Source organism: Plectropomus leopardus, chromosome 18 (assembly GCF_026936395.1).
Source record: "Plectropomus leopardus strain MGB_pleo_1.0 chromosome 18, ASM2693639v1, whole genome shotgun sequence".
NCBI lineage: Eukaryota > Metazoa > Chordata > Actinopteri > Perciformes > Serranidae > Plectropomus > Plectropomus leopardus.
In genome coordinates this window covers 13,141,606-13,164,454 of record NC_142193.1, presented here as the reverse complement: position 1 = coordinate 13,164,454, position 22,849 = coordinate 13,141,606, and the positions used below count along the sequence as shown (strand labels likewise).

The following is a 22,849-nucleotide window of genomic DNA, read 5'->3' as shown; positions in this document are numbered from 1 at the left end:
GTTTCTAAATGAGCCCAGTTAAGATGGGCTGGAATGGCAAAGCATAGTGATCTTTCAAACAGTAGCAACTCTGTATTTTCTAAAAACATACTGTTTCAGCAAATAAAAATCTTGACTTAATGTGTGTTTTATCATAAAAATTAGGGTAAATGAAATTCACATGTAAACATTAAATCTCCTAAAGGATGGGGGAAAAAAAACAGGTAATTTTAACCTGGAAGAAGTCCAGCAAAAACCCTGCGTGGTTCAGTGTCAGACATGAAACACTAGATGGTGCCCTCGTTGTCTTGGAATATGAGTTAGAGCAGTAAATCAACAGATGTGACGAGTAAACACCCCTCAGTTTTAACTTCACTTTGCTCAGGTTACCAGCAGCTAGATGAAGACGTGCCAAGACAATGAAACATGTTTTATTAATTTCAGAGAGGTCACTAACATAGTGAGACTAGACCCAAGCTTAAAGGGACAGTTAACCCCTAAATACAAAATAAACATTTTTTTTCTCTTACCTGTAGTACTTTTTATCAGTCCAGGCTGTAATGGTGTGAGCTGCACAACATTGTAGATATTGGCCGTAGAGATGTCTGCCTTCTCTCCAATTTAATGGAACTAGATGGCACTTGGGCTGCAGTGCTCAAAGCACCAAAAAATACAACAGTAATGTATCTTTACATAAATCATGGCCTGGTTACTTAAAATAATCCTCAGGAACTACTTTCTTTCTACCGAACAACACCCACCACCCGTATTATAATGCAGAAGGAAACATGCAGCTACTGCTAGCACCACTGAGTTAGTTGATGTTACAGCTCATCTCAGCTAGAGCCACTCATCCATGAGCAGATGCATGCTTCCTCCTTTTTGCCGGTGATAAAGTTGGTGGGTGTAGTTTGGTAGAAAGAAAATTATTCCTACATGAAGCCAATATCTCCAACACTCGGCAACTCATACTAAAACTAGATAGATAAATAACACTACCAGTAAGAGGAAAAAAATATATATATATATTTGACTTTAGGGTGAACTTTACCTTTAAATCCAAGAGAAATGACAAACAGTTACAAATTGCTGCTTTCATTGTCTTTCTGAACAGATCATTGTTGCCACCGTTATGCTACATACATCATGAAACAGATTCTTCAGGGAGTTTTCATGGAGAATTGTGAGTATTTCCACATTTCTATTTCTATTTACTATGAAATTATGAGGCAGAATGACACTGACCACATTACTGACAGATTCAGGAGCAAAACAAAACTTTTTTCAATGGAAGCAAAAGCGAGCTGAGTATGAAGATCTGACATATTCATGAAAAAGCTATTTGGGTAGTCACAGATTTACAGTTTCAGAGTGGTTTTGATAAAAAAAAAAAATTAGATTATGGATTAATGACAGTAATCTGAGGACGACAGCACACCCATTATCACCCATTATCATAAGTCCAACACTCTCTTGCAGCTTCAAGTGGAATAAAATACTGAAAGTAATGAAGGTCTTCTTTAACCTTAACATTTTGCTGGTGCCCAAAATAATTTAAATGGTGGAAAATAAACTATAATGGCACAATTTAAAAAAACAACTGAAATCTGATGTTAAAAATTCAGTTCTGCCAATTTTCATATCATGAGGGATGATGTGCTGCAGAAATGTCCACAAGTGATGAAAAACGACCGCTGCGGAAAGATAGCTGTCAACCCAAGTATCTGATCACCAGGAACATGAAGATGCAGGTCACCAGCATGCCTCCGATCATGATGAACTTGTCTTGGGTCGCTCGCCTTTCGATCAGTCTCATCACCGTGTTCGACAGCCCCAACATGTTGGCCACATCCAGCATCTTCTTATGGGTCCCCTGTGCAGAGCCGAAACACAGCCATGTAAGCAGTAATGGTCATGTGCCAGATTTGGCTGTGACGACCATGAGTACACGAAATGTTTTGGAAACTCCCAGCAATACATGACACATTGTAATCATCAACACTAATTCGTCTGATTTTGAGAGACATTGCGTGCCAACGCCCTCCCTGACGCGCCACTCTGTCAGATCACGGCTAGACAACCGGGCTTTGAGTGCTGATCAACAGACACACCCTGATAAGAGGAGGCCTGAAGCGAAACCAGGAAGACCATGTCCTCCGCAGAAAAAAAGGACTCACGCTCAAGCTGAGCAAACGCACACGAACAATAAGACTATTGTCGACGCCAGAAAATGGGTCAGCGAACATACAGTTTAACCTGTTACCTATCCAGGAAACACATCAAGCAAACGTTAGTCGCATAGTGGCGTTGTATCCCTGGCCAAAAATGGTTCCAGTTGCACGCCACATATTGCAACGTGTCTATGAGGCCAAATGGTGACCATCCTTACAAACCAGAAAATATTGATCACATTGTTACGTTGAAAAAAATCAAATGCATCTTTGGGGTTCTTGTTTTGTTAATTCAACATTTCACTGGCGATTTGATTGTTTGGTTGTGATCAGACGACCACACTGACATCCTCTCTGCGTACAAAAACTAATATTATTCACCATTTTTTAATATAAAAAAAAATAAAGCAAATCTACACGTTAATGATGTTCCTGTCTCATTGTTTTAAATGAGCAGTGGGTGATTTAGTGGCATCTAGTGGTGAGGACTGCAGATTGCAACCATCTGAAACTTCTCCTGCACGCCAAACATCGACTCCCGGTTAGAATTCTTTCAGTGTTTATCGTTCAGGAGGTATTTACCGAAAGGTGGATAATTCGCAGAGGTCTCTTCCTCTCCAAAGCAAACGGATCAGGTGATTAAAACAGTTTAAACAACATATGTGCGTAGTTTCACATTAAAAATCAGTGTTTTTCCGATGCTGCTCGTTGTGTGGGGGGCTGCTTACGGTACAGTGCTTACGGTACAGTGCTTACGGTACAACTTTCTGTCAGAAAGTCAGGTGACATAGTGTAAAGGGTGACAAAGTCCACGTAGTCAGGAAATTGTGGATGAATCAGTCAAGCAAAGGATTTTTACCTCGGAGACCAGAGTTTGAGTCATGTCTGAGTCAATGCTGGCTTGTTATTTTTTGTATTAACGTCATAAATTGACGTTGGAAGGATGTTGAACTCCTGGCCGGATAACGTCCTGGACGTTGGCACAACTTTAGCAGTGAAACTGTTTTTGGGACGTCTTGATCAGATGTTTAAACGTCTCGTTTCACTGAGTGCAGTTCTATACCGGTTCCTTGCTGAAGGTCCTCTGTCCTACTACAAATGGATATTCTTTTCTCTAGTTCTTGTGTTAAACTACATGCACGCACCTTTAATGTAGATCTTTGATCTCTGAGACCGTTGAGGATGCTGCTGCCGCTGCCCAGGAGGTCGTCCATGCCTCTGTGTGCATTGTGCAAGTTGGAGTTTAACTGTAGGGTCTCATCTATGGGGATGGAGGTATCTGCGTCCTATTGAACAAGAACAAACTTTTTATTCAGCTTGAGGCATTTGTATGTTACACTGAAGAAGTGTCAACCAGACAAAGAGTCAAAGTTCATGGAGCCCTATCACAGTTATACCAACCCTCTTTTTATCAGAAGACACAGAGCCTGATAAAATGATTGCCAGCTTTACTCAGCCCAACCAGAGCTTGATAGCAACAATATTATTATCAGCTTTTCACCCTGTTTTAAGGTACTAAAGACTTACGTTGGTCGTGAAGGTACGGCTCATGAGCTCCTCCCTCTCTCTCTCCTGGGCCTCTCTGGTGTAGCGACGGTGCTGGAAGTTTTGCAAGGCGGTCCGAAGGTGTTGGACATCATACTTAAGCTGGTCCACTCGCCTGAAGGTAAGTAAAGAATACAGTAAAAATATTGATTCAAGTGGACAAAAGTGCACCTTCTTGATATATTTCATGACAACGGATCATTGCACAAAATCTGCTATGTAATTCTAACTATTCATATTTGTTTTGACTGGTGAGAACATTTCTTTTCCTTCAAATCTCATGCAGTTGGAATGAAGAGTCCCTCACAGTCTCCCCCTCTTCTCAGCTTCACTCAGACCCCACTAGAGCTCAACTAAGATCAGAGGAGTGATGTGGGATGGGGTGGACTGTGTCCCCTAAGGCCTGTTTACCCAGCTCTGAAATGAGTCTTCGCCCAATGCAGCAGGAATGCTGGTGATGACGGGGCTTCTGAGGAAATGTTTTCATAGAGCCAAGTCGCCACAGGGCAGGACAGGACTGCCTGTCTCATCTTCCACACGCTGTCCTGTGCATTTATGAGATATGCAGCTCACCCTGGCCAGCTCTGGAGCTTTAGGGTCATCATCAATTTACTCACAATTTGGCATTCTGGCGGCGATTTGGTGGCTCCTTGCTGGCCAGGATCTCAAGGCGTTCTAATTGATTGAAGATCTGGTCGATTCTTGCTTGTAGCTCATTCTCTAACACTTGAACCAGGAGAAAAAGAAAAACATTACAGAAACAATTCACAATTCATCTGGTATAATAGCAGGAAGGAAAACATCACATTTCCCTTTTGGAGCCTTTCCAAATGATAAGGTAAAAATGCTCCTTTGGATGTTATACATATGTTTGAAGGTATTATTTTTGAAGAAGTAATTCATTCACTTTTTTAAATAAATGAGATTATAATCTTGGAATAATGTGGGAAAAAATCAGGGAAAAAAATCTGGGGGGGGTTATCTGCTGCCCTTTGAGCTTCTGTCACTGCACCCACCCCCGCGTCTTCCTGTCCTGGCACCAGCCTGGCCCAGAACTGATTGTGCAGGCACCAACCACCAAAACAATCAACCAGGGAGACACCACCTCCCCTCCTGTCATTATATCAGGGACGCAGCCATAATAAGGAGTCTCTGAATAGAAATTTAAGACACGGTTCAGAGGAACGTGGAGAAGTGGTGCCATCGATGGAGACAGCCATCTTTGGGGTGATGACATATGGCTAACAAATAGCAAAAAAAGATGCAATTGTTTTTGCTTTCCTTATACCCAGGAGTAGGTCCTACTGGACTGGACATCTGCGTGCGCATATTTGTACTAGTAGCATGGGGTTATAGTTGGGAAACCTGATGTGAGGGAGGGGGGAGATGAAACATCTGTATTTTTATATGTCGGTTTTGCTGTAAAAGAGGGGTGATGACAGTACCATAACAACAGTCATACACGGAATGTGTATTAGCTTAAATCATGCAGCTTTGTACTCACAGTGTACTGACTGACGATCCGTCTTTTCTAGATTTCCCATCAAAGACTGGACCTCCTGGATTTGCCTGATCCAAAATAAAATGCAACGTTAGACGCACCAGTATGTGCGTACCAGATGTGGGACATGATGCCAGAATAATAGCTGTGTGAGGGTTTCAGTGTCCAATAACACCACCACGATTCTGTTATTTTGCTACAGTTAACTACGTCTGCAGTTAAATCACTGGGAAGTAGCTTGTAAGCTATTAGCTGAGAGTGTGAACAATTTCCACAGACTACAAACACACTTACTTGTTTGTTTGATGGTAAAGCGTCTCCATCTTCCGTGATCTCTTGAAAACCTGTGTTTCACTGTGCGCTGTAACGTTACTTTATTTAAGTCACCGTTATTCTGACAGGTGGCTAAGCTAGCAGCTAGCTAGCCGACGGTAGTGGAGTGTACACGTCATCAGCAGAGCGTTTGTGTACGGAAATAGGAAAGCGGAAGTTCTGTCGCGTCACCCGAAAAAGAGGGAAAAATAGAAGAGTGCTCACTCTGCCTCGACTTTTGGACACTGAAAATGAAAGACTGCGCTGCACTGCTTCGGCAGCACTTATTTCTCTGACATTTTTGTGAGGTAAAGAAAGTTATGCGGATTTTAAAAAAAACAAAAAACAACTTTCTGTAAACAGTTTTGAAAACAGTACATTCAGTGGTCAGGTATGTACACACACAGAATTTTACCTAATTAAATTAAGACAGACTAAAAAAATAAAATAAAATAGATGAAAGACACAAGTATGTACACACAGGGCTTTATCTAGTTAATTATAGCATAAAGTTACAAGATCTGCATGAATTAATTTTTTTTGCTTAATTTATATATATATATATATATATATATATATATATATATATATATATATATACAGTATATGTTACTAGATATATATCTAGATCTGATTTTTAAAAGTGGTATATGGAGGTAACTTTTTAAAACATATCTTTTATAAATGTAAGATTTAGCTAAAATAATAAGCAAATTAATTATATTGTGTTTATTTTTTGAGTTACACGGATTATTAGCTGTCGTTCATACAATCCCCACAGCGTTTTTTTTATTTTTTTTTATTTATATATTTTTTTATTACAAGCGTGTGATATATCTATAGTTTCACAATAAACGATCTTTGGCTTGCACAAAATGCTGAAGAAACACCAAGTGTCAGTACCGCTCAGTACTGGTAAGAAACTGTATACAGGTTCCATTACTATTTAAGTTTATCAATCGTCTTTAACTTCAAATCAAAGGGGAAACAGGACACCAAATGTTAGCACTGAATTACATGTAGACACTGAATTCAGCTGTGGTGGCTAACCCCATTGTATTCAAGTCAACCTTTCGTTCATGTTACTCAATTGATGCTAAACTCCCCAAATTTAAATCTAGGCTGCAGGCTATATCTTCCATTATATTTGATATGCTCTTAAAGGTAATAGTTGACAGGTGTGATAGCAGAGATCCTTTTCCCCAACCCTAGACAAGCTCTGAGAGCATATAGCATAATCTGTTGACATGTAGACATGTGACAGGAAAGACTGTGAAAAACATTTCCTGGGGCTATCTTTTGTCAGCTCACCCGATTCAGTCTAATACGGCTATCCTCTTTTTCCACAGATAGGTGTCAGAATATTCCTGCCTGTCCATCCAGAGGCCTACCTTCTCGCCTGCGGCCAGAGACACCGAAACTAATGATATCAAACTTTTAAGAGAGTCACTGCGGAAAGGATGTCTGAGGAGGGAGACAGGTTTGTTTGTGAAGTTGAGCACTGTGTGAAAGTGCCATGATTAGATTTCCCAGAACAAGCTGTGAAAATTTCACAATAGTTCCTTGGTGATTTAGTAGGAGGAAAAATCATCCTAAGGCGCTGCCTGGCATCTCCACAAAACCACATCCCAATCACCTTGCTACAACCTTCTATCATCTTACTCTCTGCTACCGATTTGGGAGGGGAGAATCGTTGTGCGCAGGAGCAAGCGAAGCAAATTCAAGCATCATTTGGCTTAATTAGTGCAATGAGCTGTTACAAGCTCCTGTTTGCCAGTGATAGCTGTGTTTGTTTACCTCATTCAGCACAGCAATCAGAGGTTGGCCCAGACAGTTTTCCGCGGCTGCCTGATGGTACTTGAGTTGATGGTTGTATCTTCAGGCTAGACACTTCTCAACAGAGGTCCTTTTCACCCACCCCCACATGTCAAAAACCTTGAGATCTGTTCATGCCACTTCTTGCTCTCGCTGTTCACCGTTTTCGGTTGTCATAACACATCCTCGGGGCACTGGTTGGATGTGCACAGCTTTAGCCTGTTGCTCATAGTCGAGAAGAAGTAGAGGAAGGGAGAAATAAGGCCCCCGTCAAACCATTTCCAAACAGTGCATGAGGCACCTTTACCTCCCTCTTTCTCTGTCTCTCTCTCAAGGTCGTGGGGTTCTCTCCATCTGTCCTTTATCTTTGAGCCCTGAGGAAAGGATGAGATGAGCTTACTGGTGTTCCTCCACACCTGAGCACCACGGGCACAAACTGGAATCCAGACTCCAGGTGTGGAGCACGAACACGCCACTCCGACTGACCGAGAGATCACACATGGTTACGCCTAGTTTGTCATCGCATAGTTTAATGCACATGCAAAGTTAGGGTCCTGTCCAATTACCTTCACTGAGAAAGCACATTGTAGACACGTGTGTGTGTGTTGTTCATTATCAGTATATCTCTAGGTTTGTTTGTTTGTTTGTTTTTGTTTTTTTACAAATTTTAAGGAAAGTTGTTATGAAAAGATAGAAAGGGCCATTTGCGTTCTCCTAGAAGTTTAAGTTCTGTAACCTCACAGCTTGATGACCTTTAAGTGCTTTACTTAAGATACACTCAGAGGCAAGTGTATCCCAAAATTGTGCTCTATGTCTATTTTAATGCAGATGGACCCAGTTGCAGAAATATTGAGGTATTCATAATTTTTGTTTGTGTGTGTGTGTTCGTGTGTGGCCGCCTCACTGGATCGTGAAAGAATGTTATTTCCTTGTTCCAGGCTTTGCTCCGTTGGGGGCTCCAGCTGGAACCAAACAAAATTTAGCACTGGATCAGTCTCCCTGTCCTGGTTAGACAATATGGCAGCAGTCGTTGTTGTTTGGTGGAGATGGAATGCCCCCAGTGTACTCCGTGACTACCACCCTCAATAACACTGTTTTGTTCATCAAGAGAAAATGATATGTTATTGAATCACTTTTACACAACGTACTTAATGATGTTTTCCAGGCAATATAATACATCATAACTTTTCAATGATTGCCCAAGACAGACAGAGTGAAGAAGCCAATTATGAGGAGCAAAAGCGCCTTGGGTCAACAATTTTTGGATACCAGTCATTTTTTGAAGGCACACTGATCTTCTCACTCCCCCCGAGGGAGATGATCCACTCGTCTTTGAAGCTGTGATGAGACGCTGAATGAAAGCAAATGAGGGCCTGTCAGAGATGACAGGAGAAACTCATAAGCTCCCGGTGTCTCAGTGGGTTCTGGTGGGAAAGGGGTCTAGAGGCGGGGCCAGGGGGGTGGCCAGGGGTGGCACATGCCCCATCTCAGTAGAAAGATTATAGGTAGTCAGCTTCCTCTGTATAAAGTGATGCCACAAAGTCCATTAAAACAACCACACAGTCTACAAAGAGACACAACTGCTGTTAGGACACACAAAAAGGCTACAAGAAATGCCAGCAAACAGCAATCTCAAAGAGACACAAATTAATTTCTGCAGCAGCCCGGGTTCAAGTCCAGCTTGTTGGCCCTGTGCTGCATGTCATTCCCCCTTCTCTCCCACCTTTCCTGTCTCTCTCACACTGTCCTATAAACTAAAGGGAAAATGCCTCAAAAGAATAATACATGCATGCAAAAATGCATAAATACTACAAAAACATGCAAAATGACACAAAACAGCCATAAAGAGATGCAAAACAAGTCCCAGGGAATGCAAAAATGATGCTAAATGATCATAGAAAGAGGCAAAACTACTACAAAGAGCACAAAATGACTACAAAGAGACACAAAACAAGTGTAAAGAGATGCAAACAAAAAAAAAAACAGGGAAAACACTTCAAAGTAATGCTAAACTACTACAACAAGGTGCAAAACAGCTAGAAAGAGACACAAAACAGCCCCGAAAACATGCAAAACAACCCTCCAAAATGCTAAATGACTGCAAAGCGATGCTTAATGATCTCAGAGATGTAAAACTATAATAAAGAGACATAAAATGACTACAAAGGGACACAAGAGAGCTGTGAAGAGATGCAAAACAACCCACAAAATGGAAAAAACAACTAGAGATCTAAAACAACCACAAAAGAAGCAAAATGACTACAAAGAGATTTAAAACTACCACAAAGAGATGCAAAATGACCAAACAGAGATGCAAAATGACCATATAAAGATGCAAAATGACTTCAGAGAGCTGCAAAACAATCACAACGGCATGCAAAATGACCCAAAAGTAATGCAAAATCATCGTCAAAAATGCTAAATGACATGAAAGAGTTGCAAAAAAATCCCAAAGACATGCAAAATGTTGTGCTTAATCACCACAAAGTGTTGCAAAACAGCCGCAAAGAGATGTGAAGTGACCACACAATTTTGCAAAAATAGCCTCAAATAGACAAATAATGACCACAAACAGACACAGAATGACTACTGTGGTTTTTCTGTATCTCTTGTAGTTCCTCTGTGGGAGGGGTTTGTAACCTTATCAGTGTCCAGGGGCCTGTTGTCTCATAATATCTCTATGACTGTAGGTTATTTGGAGTTACAAATAATAGTTATTAACTGATATTATTTAATGTTAGAATTTTGTAAATGTGTTTATTTGGCATTTATTTTTTACAGTATGTGTTTACTGAGTGAAGAAATTAGTGTCTTTCCCAATGACAGAAGGCGATCAACCCTCGTTGTTTCTCGATTGTGTTCTTCCTCCCAGCTTTATTTAGTCTGACCTGAAAGAGGATAGAGTGATCATACAGCTGTCAGACACACACACACACACACACACACACACACACACACACACACACACACACACACACACACACACACACACACACACAAACACACACATGCAAAGCCCTGTGGCCATACCACCTGTGACACCCAGACCTCCGTGGATGAGAGATGCCGTCCACCCTCTGCGGTTGGATGACAGCTCAGCAGGGATGGGAACACAAACAGCAACATGGCACGGAGGGCTGTTGCCGGGCTTCCCCTGTCTGACAGCTTCATACCCACAGTCATGCACCAACTCACAGCTACACTCTCATGATCAGATCGTATGTGTCAGTGTGCAGTTCACAGTGTTTGAAGGATAATTGATTCTGATGGCACAGCATTGTGTATATTTTATGACAGTGATGATTTAATGAGTAAGAGCAAACCTGGACATAAAGACGACAGATAGTATAACTGTGCAGATATTCAAAAAAAAAAATTTAAAAAGATCACAGATGACATTCCAGACTTTTTTTTCTGGAGATGTGGCTGGTTGAGAGAACAGAGAGAACTCTTCGCTTTATCTGTGTTTTTCTCCATTGGACAATGTTGATCTGGGAAAGTTTTGTTTCTGTTGTAATGGAGGTCAAAGTGTGTGTGTGTGTGTGTGTGTGTGTGTGTGTGTGTGTGTGTGTGTGTGCGTGCGCGCACACGCGCGTGCACATGTGTGTGTGCATGAGCGCAGCTGAGAGAAAGACGGAGGAGTCAGTTATGAAGGTGTGTGAGGTCTTATCATGTCCTATCACAGCAGCCGCGATGTAAACCCTGCCGTTTGCGCTGCAGGTGTTTCAGTGGTGCAGCATGGGAACAGACTCCCCCAGGAGCTTCCCACTGGGGGGCCTCACCATGGTCTGGTCAAGGGGGGCTCCAGTAAACATTTGCAGGCCATTTTTGCTGTGTGAAATCAGTTCACAGCGCACTGCACACTACTTGTGCAGTGCGCTGCCCTATCTCATGTGCTGTGCTTTGTCTTTTTGATAGCAGTTAACCACATCCCGAGAGCACCCAGCCGTCTGTTTATGTTTTTGCTTTTTTTTCAGGTTCACTTGTCAAAAACATCTATTTATTATGTTAATTTTACACAATACTGTTTAACAAAGCCAGCTAGGGAGGGTGGTTAGAGTGACCAGTAAACAGGAAGGCCAAAGCACCAGTGTGCATCTCTTTGTGAACTGAATAGAGTTGCAGCTAACAATCAGTTTAATTGATCGACCTGTTGATTATCTTTGTGATGGGCGGTGGTGCTCGAGTCCCGTCTAGGTGTAAAATCCGGTCTCGAGAAGTCTTGAACTTGTCTTGGTCTCGTGCGTTATTAGACTTGGAATTGTCTTGGTCAACTTGTCCCTGGCTGCTGATTCAGCATGCACAGATTTTTGCCTTAATTATGATTTGTGATTAAAAAAAACAAAACCCTACCTCTGACTCTTCTTCTCTGGCATTGCCCCAGTTTTGCAAGCAATGTTTTGAAGCTGCAGGTCTGCGTCAGGACAGCATGGTGGTGTTGTGGTTAGCACTGTCACCTCACAGCAAGAAGGTCCCAAGTTTGAACCTGTGTTAGGGCGAGGTACAGACCTTGGGTGGATGGGGGGCCTTCTGTGTGGAGTTTGCATGTTCTCCCCGTGTCAGTGTGGGTTTTCTCCTGGTTCTCCGGCTTCCTCCCACATTCCAAAGACATGCAGGTTAATTGGTGACTCTAAATTGCCCCGAGGTGTGAATGTGAGCGTGAATGGTTGTCTGTCTCTGTGTCTCAGCCCCGTGATAGTCTGGAAACCTGTCCAGGGTGTACCCTGCCTCTCACCCAATGACAGCTGGGATAGGCTCCAGCTCCTTAAAGCCAAGCTCCTTAAACAGGACTCAGTTTTCTCAAACTCACTCTTGACTTGGTCTTTAGTGCCTTTGGACTTTGTTTTGACTCAACTGGATCTGGTCTTGGACTTGACTTGGACCTGATTAAGTTGGTCTTGACTACAGTTCTAGACAAAGCTAACATGTTGATGTTCAGGGGTTATAATGTTTACCATGTTCACCAGAACTTAGGATGCTTAGCAAGCTAACATTTGCTAACTGGCTGCTTCAGCTGTTTACTGATGGTAAAGTCATGAATTATGCAGGTGAATATTTTGACCTGATAAAAGAGAAAAAGTCACCAAAGTCGGTAGGATTCCTGACCTGATGACCATGAATGTCTGTACAAAATGTCACTCTCACTCATGTCACTCTGGTTGACACCACATGTCTTTTGGAAGTAGAAAACTTTTTTTGTTTGCTTACATCTTGTGTAATAAACTTCATTACTGTTCCTATTGTACTTTACTTCTATTCAAATCCTTTTTTCCTCTGTCCTCAGGCAAAAATCCATCATTTAAACCCTCTGCCCATTCAACTGACCATCACCCATGTCTACACCTTCTCTGCACTCGTGCGTCATTGTGAGGAGCCCTGCCACCGTCCCAGTCCACCCCAGCCTCTGCGTTAGGCCCCCCCATAGAGGTATGCACTCAGCCTTGTCATAGCTCTAGGCAGTGCATGTTCTTGTTGTGGGTTGAGCAATTGCATTAGTCATTTCACATTCCAAATTCCTACCCCATGCCGTATTCACAACTCTCCGTCTCTCTCTCTCTTCTCCCTCTTTTTCGGCACCAAATCCATTTCCCTCCTCATCCTCTTCATCATTTCATTTTCTCTTTATGCCATGTCAGGGTGTTTGTGGGGATTAGGCCCAGCGCTGATGCTATCTAAGCACCTTCTCTTCAGAGGCGGAAGTCTTGTCGGGTTTAGATGTTTGACCTGAGGCTCAGAGGTTCCGATTACAGGACGGGGCTGCGCTTTGTGTCCTTGAGCAAAGTATCTACCAAGCCTTGTACGCTTCAGTTAACATCTACTGTTCTTACACAAATGAGTGATGTATAAACCTCAAAGCTATGTATGTTGCTTTCGGTAATGTCTTTTTCCCAAGCAAAGCAAATATAATACATATCTCAAAGAAAAAGCCTCAGCCCTGGTGTGCCAGTTCATCTTCATCCATCAGAGCGCAGTGCACTGCTGCGGCACGGCATAGTAACCTTTACCTGAACCAGGCCAATGCAGACACAAGGGATAGTGTTACCGCCAGCGTCACCCTACATTGTTTATGTCATTCAGTGTCTCAGGGTGACAGAGAGAAGCTCGAGCCGACTGCCCGCACAGGAAAACCAGACTACAAACACACACACACGCATATCACTCCCACTGAAGTGACCACAGGTGTGCACACGACAAGTATGCACACACACGTATGCAAAAGCCTTTCTGCCCTCACCTGTCTCCTGTCAGGACTGTCTCAAACACACACAGAGGAGCTTGCATATTGCACCCCTGCTCCGTCCAACCCCCCACCCCGCTCAAAACAGCCACCCTCAGGGCTTGTGCGTGCGAATCCGGCTGTGGACTCAGCAGCCCCCATCGCTGTACCCCCTCCACTCAGGGTAGTGAGGGAAATGAAGGCTTTAGGAGTTCATTATAAAACAACAACAGCAGCAGCAGGGGATAGGCCTCCTGGGGCCACAAACTATCCCTTCTCATCCCTCCATCCTCATCTTTTTCCTTTATGTCCCTCAATATCTCAACCCCGGTCCACCCTGCTCTCTGTGACACACTTCTCCCTCTTATCCCACAGCTCTGCTTAGAAGAACATGACTTTTTTTTTTTAAAAAAAATACAGCATTCATGTTGAATAAAGTTAAATATTGATCTGGAATATTATAATATGACAGGTTAATATAGTGAGTCAGTAATCTCAGAATATGAACTTGTTTGACCTGGCGGCTGACGCATTTATGTATCACTCAACTGACGTTTTTCAACTTTATTGTCCAGGAGGGGAAATTAATATTGAAGCAAAGGATACAAGTAAAGGTTTATATTGGTAATATAATGCTGTTGTTATTAGACAGACAAAAACATATTATTGCTGTCTAGTAAAAACCACATATCTCAAGAATGTCAACTTTTTGTGGGCTAAGAAAAACAACATTGTTTTCAGCTTTGTGATGGTATTTTCTTAAAGCCAGTTAAGTTTTTAAATGGTGTATTAAACTTCAGAAGTGGGAGAATTTTCTCAACCCACGAAGGAACAATTAATCCATCACTTTACAGATACACTGTTTTCATTCTGGAAAGATAAGAATTTTAATGCTGGACAGACTGCTTTTTAAAGCACTTATCACTGCATTTTTGGAATCTAAAAAAGTAGCTTTTAAATAATTTTGTGAGTACATAAAAGACGATGAATGTACAAATGAATTTTTAAATAGATGTAGAAAGAAAGAAGAAAGGTTTCTTTTCTACAGTTACAAAAATTCTCTTTGTTATACAAGAAAAACCTTAAACCCAATTGTCAGGGAATATGTTGATATTTTTTCCTTGTATCATTTTTTTTGCAAACCATTGATTGATGTTTACATTTGTACATTATTTTGTAGTGGATATATTGAAACTTTACGCTTCTCAACAATGCTGAAGGTGTGGTTAGGTTTAGGCACAAAATTCACCTGGTAATGGTTGGTAATGGTAGAGTGTCATGTTTTGACTTCAAACACCAATGTTCAGAGGCACAGATGAAATGTCGTCATGTGGTGGTAAAAAACACCGGGGTTTGGTGCCAACTGGTGTTGTTGGTTTCGAACGGTGGTCTTCAGCTTGGCACATTCTCTGCTTTGAAACACCACAATGTGTCAGTGACAAACATCAGTGGTGGTGCCATTAAGGGTTGTCAAAAAACAGCTAGTAGTGTTGGTTTCAAACAGTTATCTGTAGTGGTCTGCAACTTGGCAAAAATGCAGCTGGGAAACTGTGCAATGTGCCAGTAACAAATGCCCATGTTTGGAGCCACAAACACCAGTCAAAACGCCATGAAGCGTTGTCAAAAAACAACCAATGTTGTTGGTTTTAAACAGTGGTGTGCAGCAGTCTGCAGCTTGGCACAAATGCTGCTGGGAAACATCTGAGTCACCAGTTGGAGCGTCACAGTTGGTGATGTTGGTTTCAGAAAGTGGTCTGCTGCTTGGCGGGCTTCTGCGGGGGCCTGCAGCAGGGCACTAACACCTCAGGTTTGGTGCCAAAAACACAGTTGGAAATGCCTCAGAGGGTCACCAAATAAGTGTTGTTTGTTTTGAACAGTGATCTGCAGCTTGGCTGACATACCACTGAAAAAATTTAGCTTATGTACAGTATCATGTCACTTTAGAAATGCTGATATTATGCATACGAAATGTGCAAATGTATTAGTAGTTTGCAGAAGCATATAAAAAGAACTTTTTCTTTGGACATCTGGGTTACTTATTTACCCCTTGTCATATGGTTTAAATTGAGCGACATTTGTCCCATTTTATAGTTTCATCACATTTTTTCATCACATACAAATTGCAGATTCTTGCCCACGAGGCATACAGTATACCCATCACACTTAGAGATAATTTGCTCCAACAATTTAATATACAGTACATCCATTATAAGTTCATTAAACCTATGAGAACAACTTAGTAATTTTGAAACTGTCCTATAATTCACTGCAATACTTGGGGTCTCTAGTTGATGTTCTAATAAGGAATAATAATGTGTAATCATAGTAATTAGAGAGCAACATCAAAAGTACCAGAGCGCACACTATAAATACTTCATACAATAGCCCTCTGTGTGTTGCAGGTTCACTGATGCCTCGCAAATGAGTGGAAAGTTATGATTCACGGATAATAGCGCGTAAACTGCTCTCATCCTCATTCTGGGGCGGCCTGATGTTACTTTCTAATGGTGAATTTAGGGTCAAACGCTCAGTAAGACGGCATTCTTCTTAGTCATCATCTTTCTCATCATCGTTATTATGATCGTGGTAGTGGTTGGTGTGCAGGCTGGAGGCACAACATCTGTATGCGTGTCCTCCACCCACTCACCCACCTTTTACTAGGTGGTTATGGGTGATGCAGCAAGACCACAGTCCTTTCAGATGAAAAGAGGGGGCAGGGCAGTATCAGCAGGAAGTGGTTTTGCTTGATAGATAAAGGGCACAGAGTTGCAGGCAGGTGTATTGCTGTTGCGTGTGGAGTGTGTGTGCACGGTTGAGGGTGACTGCCTGAGGCAGCTGAGCAAGACACAACAAACACGCAGCTATTACAAATCCACATCCATTTATTAATCTTATTTATTTTAAATAAGAATGTTATGCAAAAAGGTTTTTTAAAAAAAACATCAAAAAACATTTGAAATCTGGAGATATGTATAACCAAAATTCAAAAGAACTATACAAAATCTAAAATATGACCTCTAAAACAAATGCAAAGGGTGGGACATAACTCTGCATAGCTAATAAATCTTGCTGATATTTGCCAAAAATATGAAGTGAGGTAGAAAAATTACGATTCCACATTGTCATATGCCTGGAGCCCTGACATGAGTTATATTCATATCATATATACAGTTCAGAATCACTCAAACAAAACATCTACTGGCCAATAAAATAAACCTCCGGGGTGCAATGTGCACTTCTGACCTGCACACATGGACACTTTAGAGTTTTCTTGCATGTAAGGATAAGTGAGTAAACATGGGAATTTTCTTTGATTAGCAATTTGGAAAAAACAAAGAGCATAATTATCCCTCTTCAAAGGCATTTAGAACAAAGATGTGGCTAAATTAGACCCTGAAATGGTTCAGTAGGGCAATTTAAACTTGAAAGTAAATCACAATGTGTGCTTCTAAAAATAGAGCTGGTGTGTTTAGAAATGAAATGTTTTTCATTCTTTTCAAAGACAGTGTTTGGTGGTTCCCTCGCTATTAGCCCGGGTATTTCCCTTTGTTCTGTTGAGCACATATTAGGCTGCATGTAGAGATTTCCATAGACATTTCCATAAGAGCAACTGAAACCCAGCTTGTTTCTTTACACAATAACCCTGTTAATACATATTACAATGTTTATCAGTGGCACTCCTCGAAGCTTCCAGTGATTCTGTTTAAACATATATTTCAACTTTTTTTCTATGATTAATTATACACTTTTTTATAATACGTAACAAGAGCAACTTAAGTGCTTTTTTAATCAGAAACAAACTCCTAAAAGTTCTCCACAGCAGACAGAAAGACAGACAGCTGGATTCCTTTTAAGGCCATTTTAGCCTCAGTGGCAATTACAAGAAGGTTAAAGTATAAAGCAGCAGTACAACAGACACAATGACTGATACAATAAATAGTCAAGTGGAAGGGGCCAATTACAATACAACAAAGTCTCTGTCAGAGCTCCCTTGCAGTCAGGGTTTGGCATCATACTGCTGTCCAGTTCAGTCCAGTACCTGTTTAAGAGCTTGTTTCCCTCCGTCCCAGAGGCTTTCAGTGCATCCAGCGAAAGAAAAGCAGAGCAGTTTGAAAACTCACCTACAGTAAGCTGCTGCATATCAAATCAGTGATGATTAGCAAATAACCAGCATTGTTATAAAGTTACATTTGTGTTTTCCTCCCGAAATAACATGCAGGTCAGAGGGGAGATCTGCACAGACACGCTCTGTTGTGAGACCTCTGTATGAATTGTCTACAGGAGCTTATAGTTCAGTTTTTTTTTCCAATGGATCATTCTTTTGCCAGCCTTTGCATTCAGCCTATATTCTTCTATCTCATCATTTGTTATGCGTTTTTGCAGGTGTACACCTCCTCCTCTCTCACACATGTCTGACACTCCACATGGCAGCACCAGCGTACCTGGCAGTGACACGACAGGCTGGTGAGGCGCATGGCCGTGTTATAACCACGTCCACAGCACAGACTCTGGCAGCTAGTGTCTTTGGCACACGACCGGCCGCCTGTGCCTGGGGAGAAGCGTGAGGGCCTGCAGAAGCTGGGAGAGTCCTCCAGGTAGACCAGGTCAGTAGTGCGAAGGCTTTGGCTGTGGCGACGGGGCCCAGCGAGCTCTGTCTCTCCAGTGGCTGCGTTGGTGACACTCAGCACTCGCACTGCGGTGTCGTACCTGTACTTCAGCAGCCGTCCGGTGTCGTGGAACGGAGACAGCTGCTTCCAGCAAGTCCGTACGGCACAAGAGCCGGAGACGCCGTGACACTTGCAGGTTGTTTTGAGCCCGCTCTTCACTGCCTGAGATGGGAGGGGAAAAAAAGGCAGAGATGTCAGTTCCTTCAGTTTGATTCATTACCTGGCCTCTTATCTGGGAGGTCTATCTGGACGGAGTGAGACAGTTTCCTGCAGGGTGGGTAGGGGGTTAGGGGTGGCGGTTTGGGGATAGTGTGCCTTTAGCCCAACTCAGTCAAAAATTTTGACATAATGGATTGAGGGGGGGCTGTTCAGAATGTCGTATTTCATTTCCCTCACATTTCTCACTTGGACAGCTCTTGCAATTTATTTTTTCTCAATGTGTTGAAACTAGCTATGTCTGCCTCACTCCTGTCTCTCTTTCCTAAAGCCCGAGGCGAAGGTGACAAACGGTGCAGACAGTGGAATCTCTCCACCCTGTTCTTTGTACATGCCTGCTCATGGAAAACATTGATAAGAATTTCTGTGCAAGAAGTGCCAACAGAAATTCAGCAGTGCTTTCACGATGGAGCCCCTGATTCAGGTTAATAGTTCACTGAGCTTGATGGTCAGCGATGAGAGCGCGATCACTCAGCCTGAGAGCTGCTGTCTTGGCGGGGGCCAGAGACAGGTCACACACAGGGAGCCAGAGGGTACTTCTGAGTTGAAAAGTGCTGCTCAGTTCCTCCCTTTGCAGGTATGAACCCCTCGGGCGCTTCAGAACACCATTACTGAGAGATGAGGGGGGTGCCGACCACTTCATGTTTTTGTTAACGCGGCTCTCCTCTCGGCCACATCGGTGCAAAGTGAGAAAAACATTTAACTCGGTAAAGATGAGATAAGATAATTGCCCTCACTTCTTCCTGTTTTTTTTTGTTTTTTTTTGTTAGTCTCCACTGATTCTACCAAGGTGTGAGCTGTGGGACCCCAGGGCCTCCCATCATTTCAGAGCTACACAGTGGTGGTTATGAACATTAGGTGGATTTATGAAGAGCACAGTGATCCAGTAAGTGGAAAAAAATGCTTGCTCGTATATTAAAAAGAGGCCACGGTTATAATCGTTCTCTCCGACATGAGACCTTTAATTTTCAGTAGGCCCGCACAGCAAGCTTTATCATGTCTGAGAACACCTGGCTCCAACGATCCCACAGCCGTCTTGTCTCCCTGCTACACGGCCTCACCCTCTGCCTCTGTGTTATCCACCAAGGCCAACGACGGCTGCAAATAAGGGTGCGTTTGTCTGGCTGGCTCTGTGAAAAATATGCAGGTGAGGATTACAATTGTGTATCCTCTGGAGCGTGCCAGGGGGATGATGTTAAGTCGTAGCCCAGCTAACTGAGCTAAGTGTAGCTCAGGTGTGGTGATCTTTGAGATGCCTTCAGCTTCATAAATGGATGAGGGGGGTGTTTCGTTGTTTGTTTCACACTCACCCTAATTCCAACGTTGATGTTATGGGCGTCGACTTGAGCCCTCAGGTCCTTGCTGACCTTCTTTTGGCCGAGGAACTTCTTGAGGAACTTGGTACTATATTTCAGGTTGTCGCCACAGACCCCCCACTGCCACGCTTCTCTATGCTGGATGCCGGGGGAGTCGTCACACGTGCACCTCTCCATTCGACCCGAGCTGCACGCTTTGGCGAGTGCATGGGTCAGCGCCGCAGAGGACACCGCCAGAAGGAATGCGGTCTCCTTGAATGCTGGGAGAGATGTAAAACACATTAGAGGAGGAGCATTTTGTTTTTTTTTTTTCCAGGACAAATTTTAATGGGCTGAATTAACACAGCTTTCAACTTAAGAGCTATTTGTAGCATTAAAAAAACATGTTCTGAGTGAGAACTTTGTATATAGCTTAAGGGATTCATTCACAGTTTACAATCATCAAGATGTTTTTGCGCTACAGAGTAAGCCTTTAAGCCTAAATGTTTACACAGAGCTCACTACGTTGTCATGGTTTACTACACCCTCAGCATTATTCTGCAAGTTTCCTTGTGTCATAATTCCTCCTCTGACCTTTCCTTTTGGTTATGCACTGTTATTTGCTTCACCCAGAGCCGTCACCAGGGTATATTTTGATCCAATTAATTATTATTTTGACTAGGAAGGATTTTCCCAGATGAAAGTGGGTAATCATGCCACCCTTTTCCTCTGGGAATGGGCGCTTTCCCGAGATAAAAATAACCACGGGGCTTGAGCACTCTCCACCACACCACATTTCTTGGTTTTCTACTCCCTCATTACCTCCATGCTGACCTGTTCATGTTCTCCCACACACTGATATCCATATGCATAAAGCGTTTTCTGTGCACAGCAGACCTGCAGGGGACTTGAGTTATATCCAATATGGTGATTTAGTCTGGTATGGGCATTTCTTTTACACGTGTAGCTAATCAATGGTTCTTTCAGGTCATGAAAAAAAAAGTATTCAAGCGCACAACTTTTGGAAACTTTTTTCTAGGGTTGTGTCATCAAGGAGGTGTGCAGAACTTCTTGAGTGACACAAAATCAAAGAAAAGTGATTTAGAAGTGTCTCCTGGCGTCATTGTTACAAATGCTGTGGTGTAACAGAAGCATGCAGTAAGAACTGTGACTTTAGATAAGATACAGTTGTTTTGTCAGCACTCTAATAAATAACAAAACTTACACAATGATCTCTCCAGATGTAGCTTGGCTAAATACTCAGAACAGTTTGCTGTGATTTGAGTATTTGAAGCTTATTTGTATGCTGTTTAATTAGTGACAACCAATAGCCTACACACAAAACTGATCATCTAAAAACTAGTTTGTTTTAATTTCTTCTTCAAGATTGACATAATTTATTAATTGATATTAATTTTATGTTTTTTTGTAATAGTTAACATGATTATTATTATATAAAAATTTCAACTTTACATGTTTAAATTTAATTACAGCCCTGTGTTGACATGTAGCTTATATGTCACAACATTAATAAAAACTATACATAAGAATATTTTTTTTCAAGTTAGACTGCAATAATGTTTTATTATTGTCTCCAGTCTTGGGGCCAAACTTTTCAAACAACCCCAACTGAAGATAAAAAAAATGATTATGTTTTTTTCTTTTTCACTATTTTGTTGTTGATAGTCACTTGTCTTTGATTAAATTAATTACATGCAAGCAGATGTGTCTCAGCACCCCATTTTGCTGTTCAGAGACGCTTTAGCAGAATAGATGGTGCATGTCACCGTCAAGAGAGTGATGAAGATTTAAAAAGAAGGCAGCTTTGCACTTTCGTCACATTTTAGGGTAAATAAGGATAAAGATAAATAAAGATCAGGAAATATATGCAACTTGAATGAGGTCAACCGAAGTGCTAAAACTGTAAAAATAAATAAATAATTATAATAGTAATAGTAATATAAATTTTAGGCTAACCTCTCTTCAGGAGGCTCCCCCGGCCGTCCAGACTGCAGTTCCAGCGCTCATTCCTGAACTGATAGCGACACTCCAGCAGACTGAGGCGCACCGACTCCCGCAGCGTCTCGGCCAGACCGGGCTCCCTGCGACACAGCCTCTTCTGTCGCCTGGTCAGAGTCATCTGCTCGCACTGCTTCAGGTGGGCCTTTCCTGTCGGAGCTTCATTGGAAAACGGACTTGGTAGAAATACCAAGGGCTCCCGACCTGTCAGCCTTGGAGGAGAAAGAAAGAGCACGTATGTCTGGCAAGTTGCATTTTAAGCCTTTTAAATAAACTATACTATCACGGTATAGTTTACCCATGAATTATTCCATCAAATTAAACGAAAAAAAAAGTTTTTAGATTGATACAATAAAACGGGAAAAAATGAACGGTGATACAATAAATTAAGGGGAAAAGCGTAAAAATAGCCAAACTGTTAAGATTAATTCTGTTGAGATACACCATCCACCATGCCAACATCGATTGTTGTTTATTGTAATAAATTAACAGGACCATTTGAAAAATTTTAGAGGTTTCGAACATAATGACAATTTACCTCAATAGTTTGCACACAATTACGCGTGCGTAATTTGGTTAAAGTTTGTAATGGCTGACTTTATTATCTCCGGTAAGGGTTAAAACAGCAAATGCAACCAGTTAACGAGCATCAATAAAAATCGGCTGACCCAAAATAAGCTGCAGTGTGGGAGAGAAGGATGCAGAGTGCAACGAGTCGCAATAAGCAGGCGGTCCGTGGGAGCCTGGAGCGCATGGTGCCGGGTTGGCGCTGCTCTTCATCTCGCTGATTCTTCAACGGAGAAAGTCTGTGCCGTCTGGTCGGCGCATCTCTTTAAGCGGCCCCACATGTACACACACTTTGAATCCGGTGCGCCAGGGCCAGTTCTCCGCTGGGAGGCAGGGCCCTTTGGGGAATAGGGGGGGGGGCATCATCTTGCTGCACCCTCATTGGAGTCTCTCAGTATTGTTACTGTATGTTCCCTCCCTCTGCAACGCCACCCAGGTGGACGGAGCTGCAAAGTGAGCTCGGTTTACCTGCTGTGATACAGAAAATCTGGGTACCCATCGTAAGGATGTTCACGTCTCCAGGTATTCTGGTTACACACGTGAAT

The 22,849-nt window shown here is 42.3% G+C and overlaps 2 protein-coding genes and 1 long non-coding RNA gene across 4 annotated transcripts; 1 reads left to right on the top strand and 2 right to left on the bottom strand.

The window, feature by feature from the left end:
• Positions 1-394: 394 nt before the first annotated feature.
• gosr2 (golgi SNAP receptor complex member 2) lies at positions 395-5,680 on the bottom strand. Its single transcript, XM_042505820.2, has 6 exons — positions 5,491-5,680; positions 5,200-5,264; positions 4,313-4,421; positions 3,678-3,810; positions 3,296-3,436; positions 395-1,852 (listed from the first exon to the last, which is right to left on the bottom strand). Exons 1-6 carry the CDS (start codon positions 5,517-5,519, stop codon positions 1,691-1,693), a joined length of 639 nt encoding a protein of 212 aa, XP_042361754.1. The 5' UTR covers positions 5,520-5,680; the 3' UTR covers positions 395-1,690.
• A 479-nt stretch (positions 5,681-6,159) lies between these two features.
• On the top strand, positions 6,160-18,066 carry LOC121956072 (uncharacterized). Of its 2 annotated transcripts, none has more exons than XR_015774842.1 (5): positions 6,160-6,423; positions 6,858-6,988; positions 7,659-7,777; positions 12,608-12,750; positions 17,924-18,066. It is a non-coding gene; the product is annotated as an uncharacterized LOC121956072 (long non-coding RNA). The 2 variants fall into 2 exon arrangements; XR_015774843.1 differs by lacking the exon at positions 17,924-18,066 and adding an exon at positions 12,960-13,225.
• wnt9b (wingless-type MMTV integration site family, member 9B) lies at positions 16,405-22,636 on the bottom strand. Its single transcript, XM_042505420.2, has 4 exons — positions 22,406-22,636; positions 21,696-21,949; positions 19,734-19,999; positions 16,405-18,369 (listed from the first exon to the last, which is right to left on the bottom strand). Exons 1-4 carry the CDS (start codon positions 22,489-22,491, stop codon positions 17,908-17,910), a joined length of 1,068 nt encoding a protein of 355 aa, XP_042361354.1. The 5' UTR covers positions 22,492-22,636; the 3' UTR covers positions 16,405-17,907.
• Positions 22,637-22,849: the final 213 nt, after the last annotated feature.

What these genes read in the sequence shown, in the direction of transcription:
- gosr2 (XM_042505820.2), bottom strand. Translation starts at nt 5,519, where the DNA reads ATGGAGACGCTTTACCATCAAACAAACAA. An exon ending in CGCCGCCAGAATGCCAAATT is followed by an intron (nt 3,811 to 4,312) that starts GTGAGTAAATTG and finishes ACTTACCTTCAG; the next exon opens with GCGAGTGGACCAGCTTAAGT. An exon ending in GCCGTACCTTCACGACCAAC is followed by an intron (nt 3,437 to 3,677) that starts GTAAGTCTTTAG and finishes CTTGTTCAATAG; the next exon opens with GACGCAGATACCTCCATCCC.
- wnt9b (XM_042505420.2), bottom strand. Translation starts at nt 22,491, where the DNA reads ATGCGCTCCAGGCTCCCACGGACCGCCTGCTTATTGCGACTCGTTGCA. An exon ending in CACACTGCAGCTTATTTTGG is followed by an intron (nt 21,950 to 22,405) that starts GTCAGCCGATTT and finishes TTCTCCTCCAAG; the next exon opens with GCTGACAGGTCGGGAGCCCT. An exon ending in GGGGAGCCTCCTGAAGAGAG is followed by an intron (nt 20,000 to 21,695) that starts GTTAGCCTAAAA and finishes CATCTCTCCCAG; the next exon opens with CATTCAAGGAGACCGCATTC.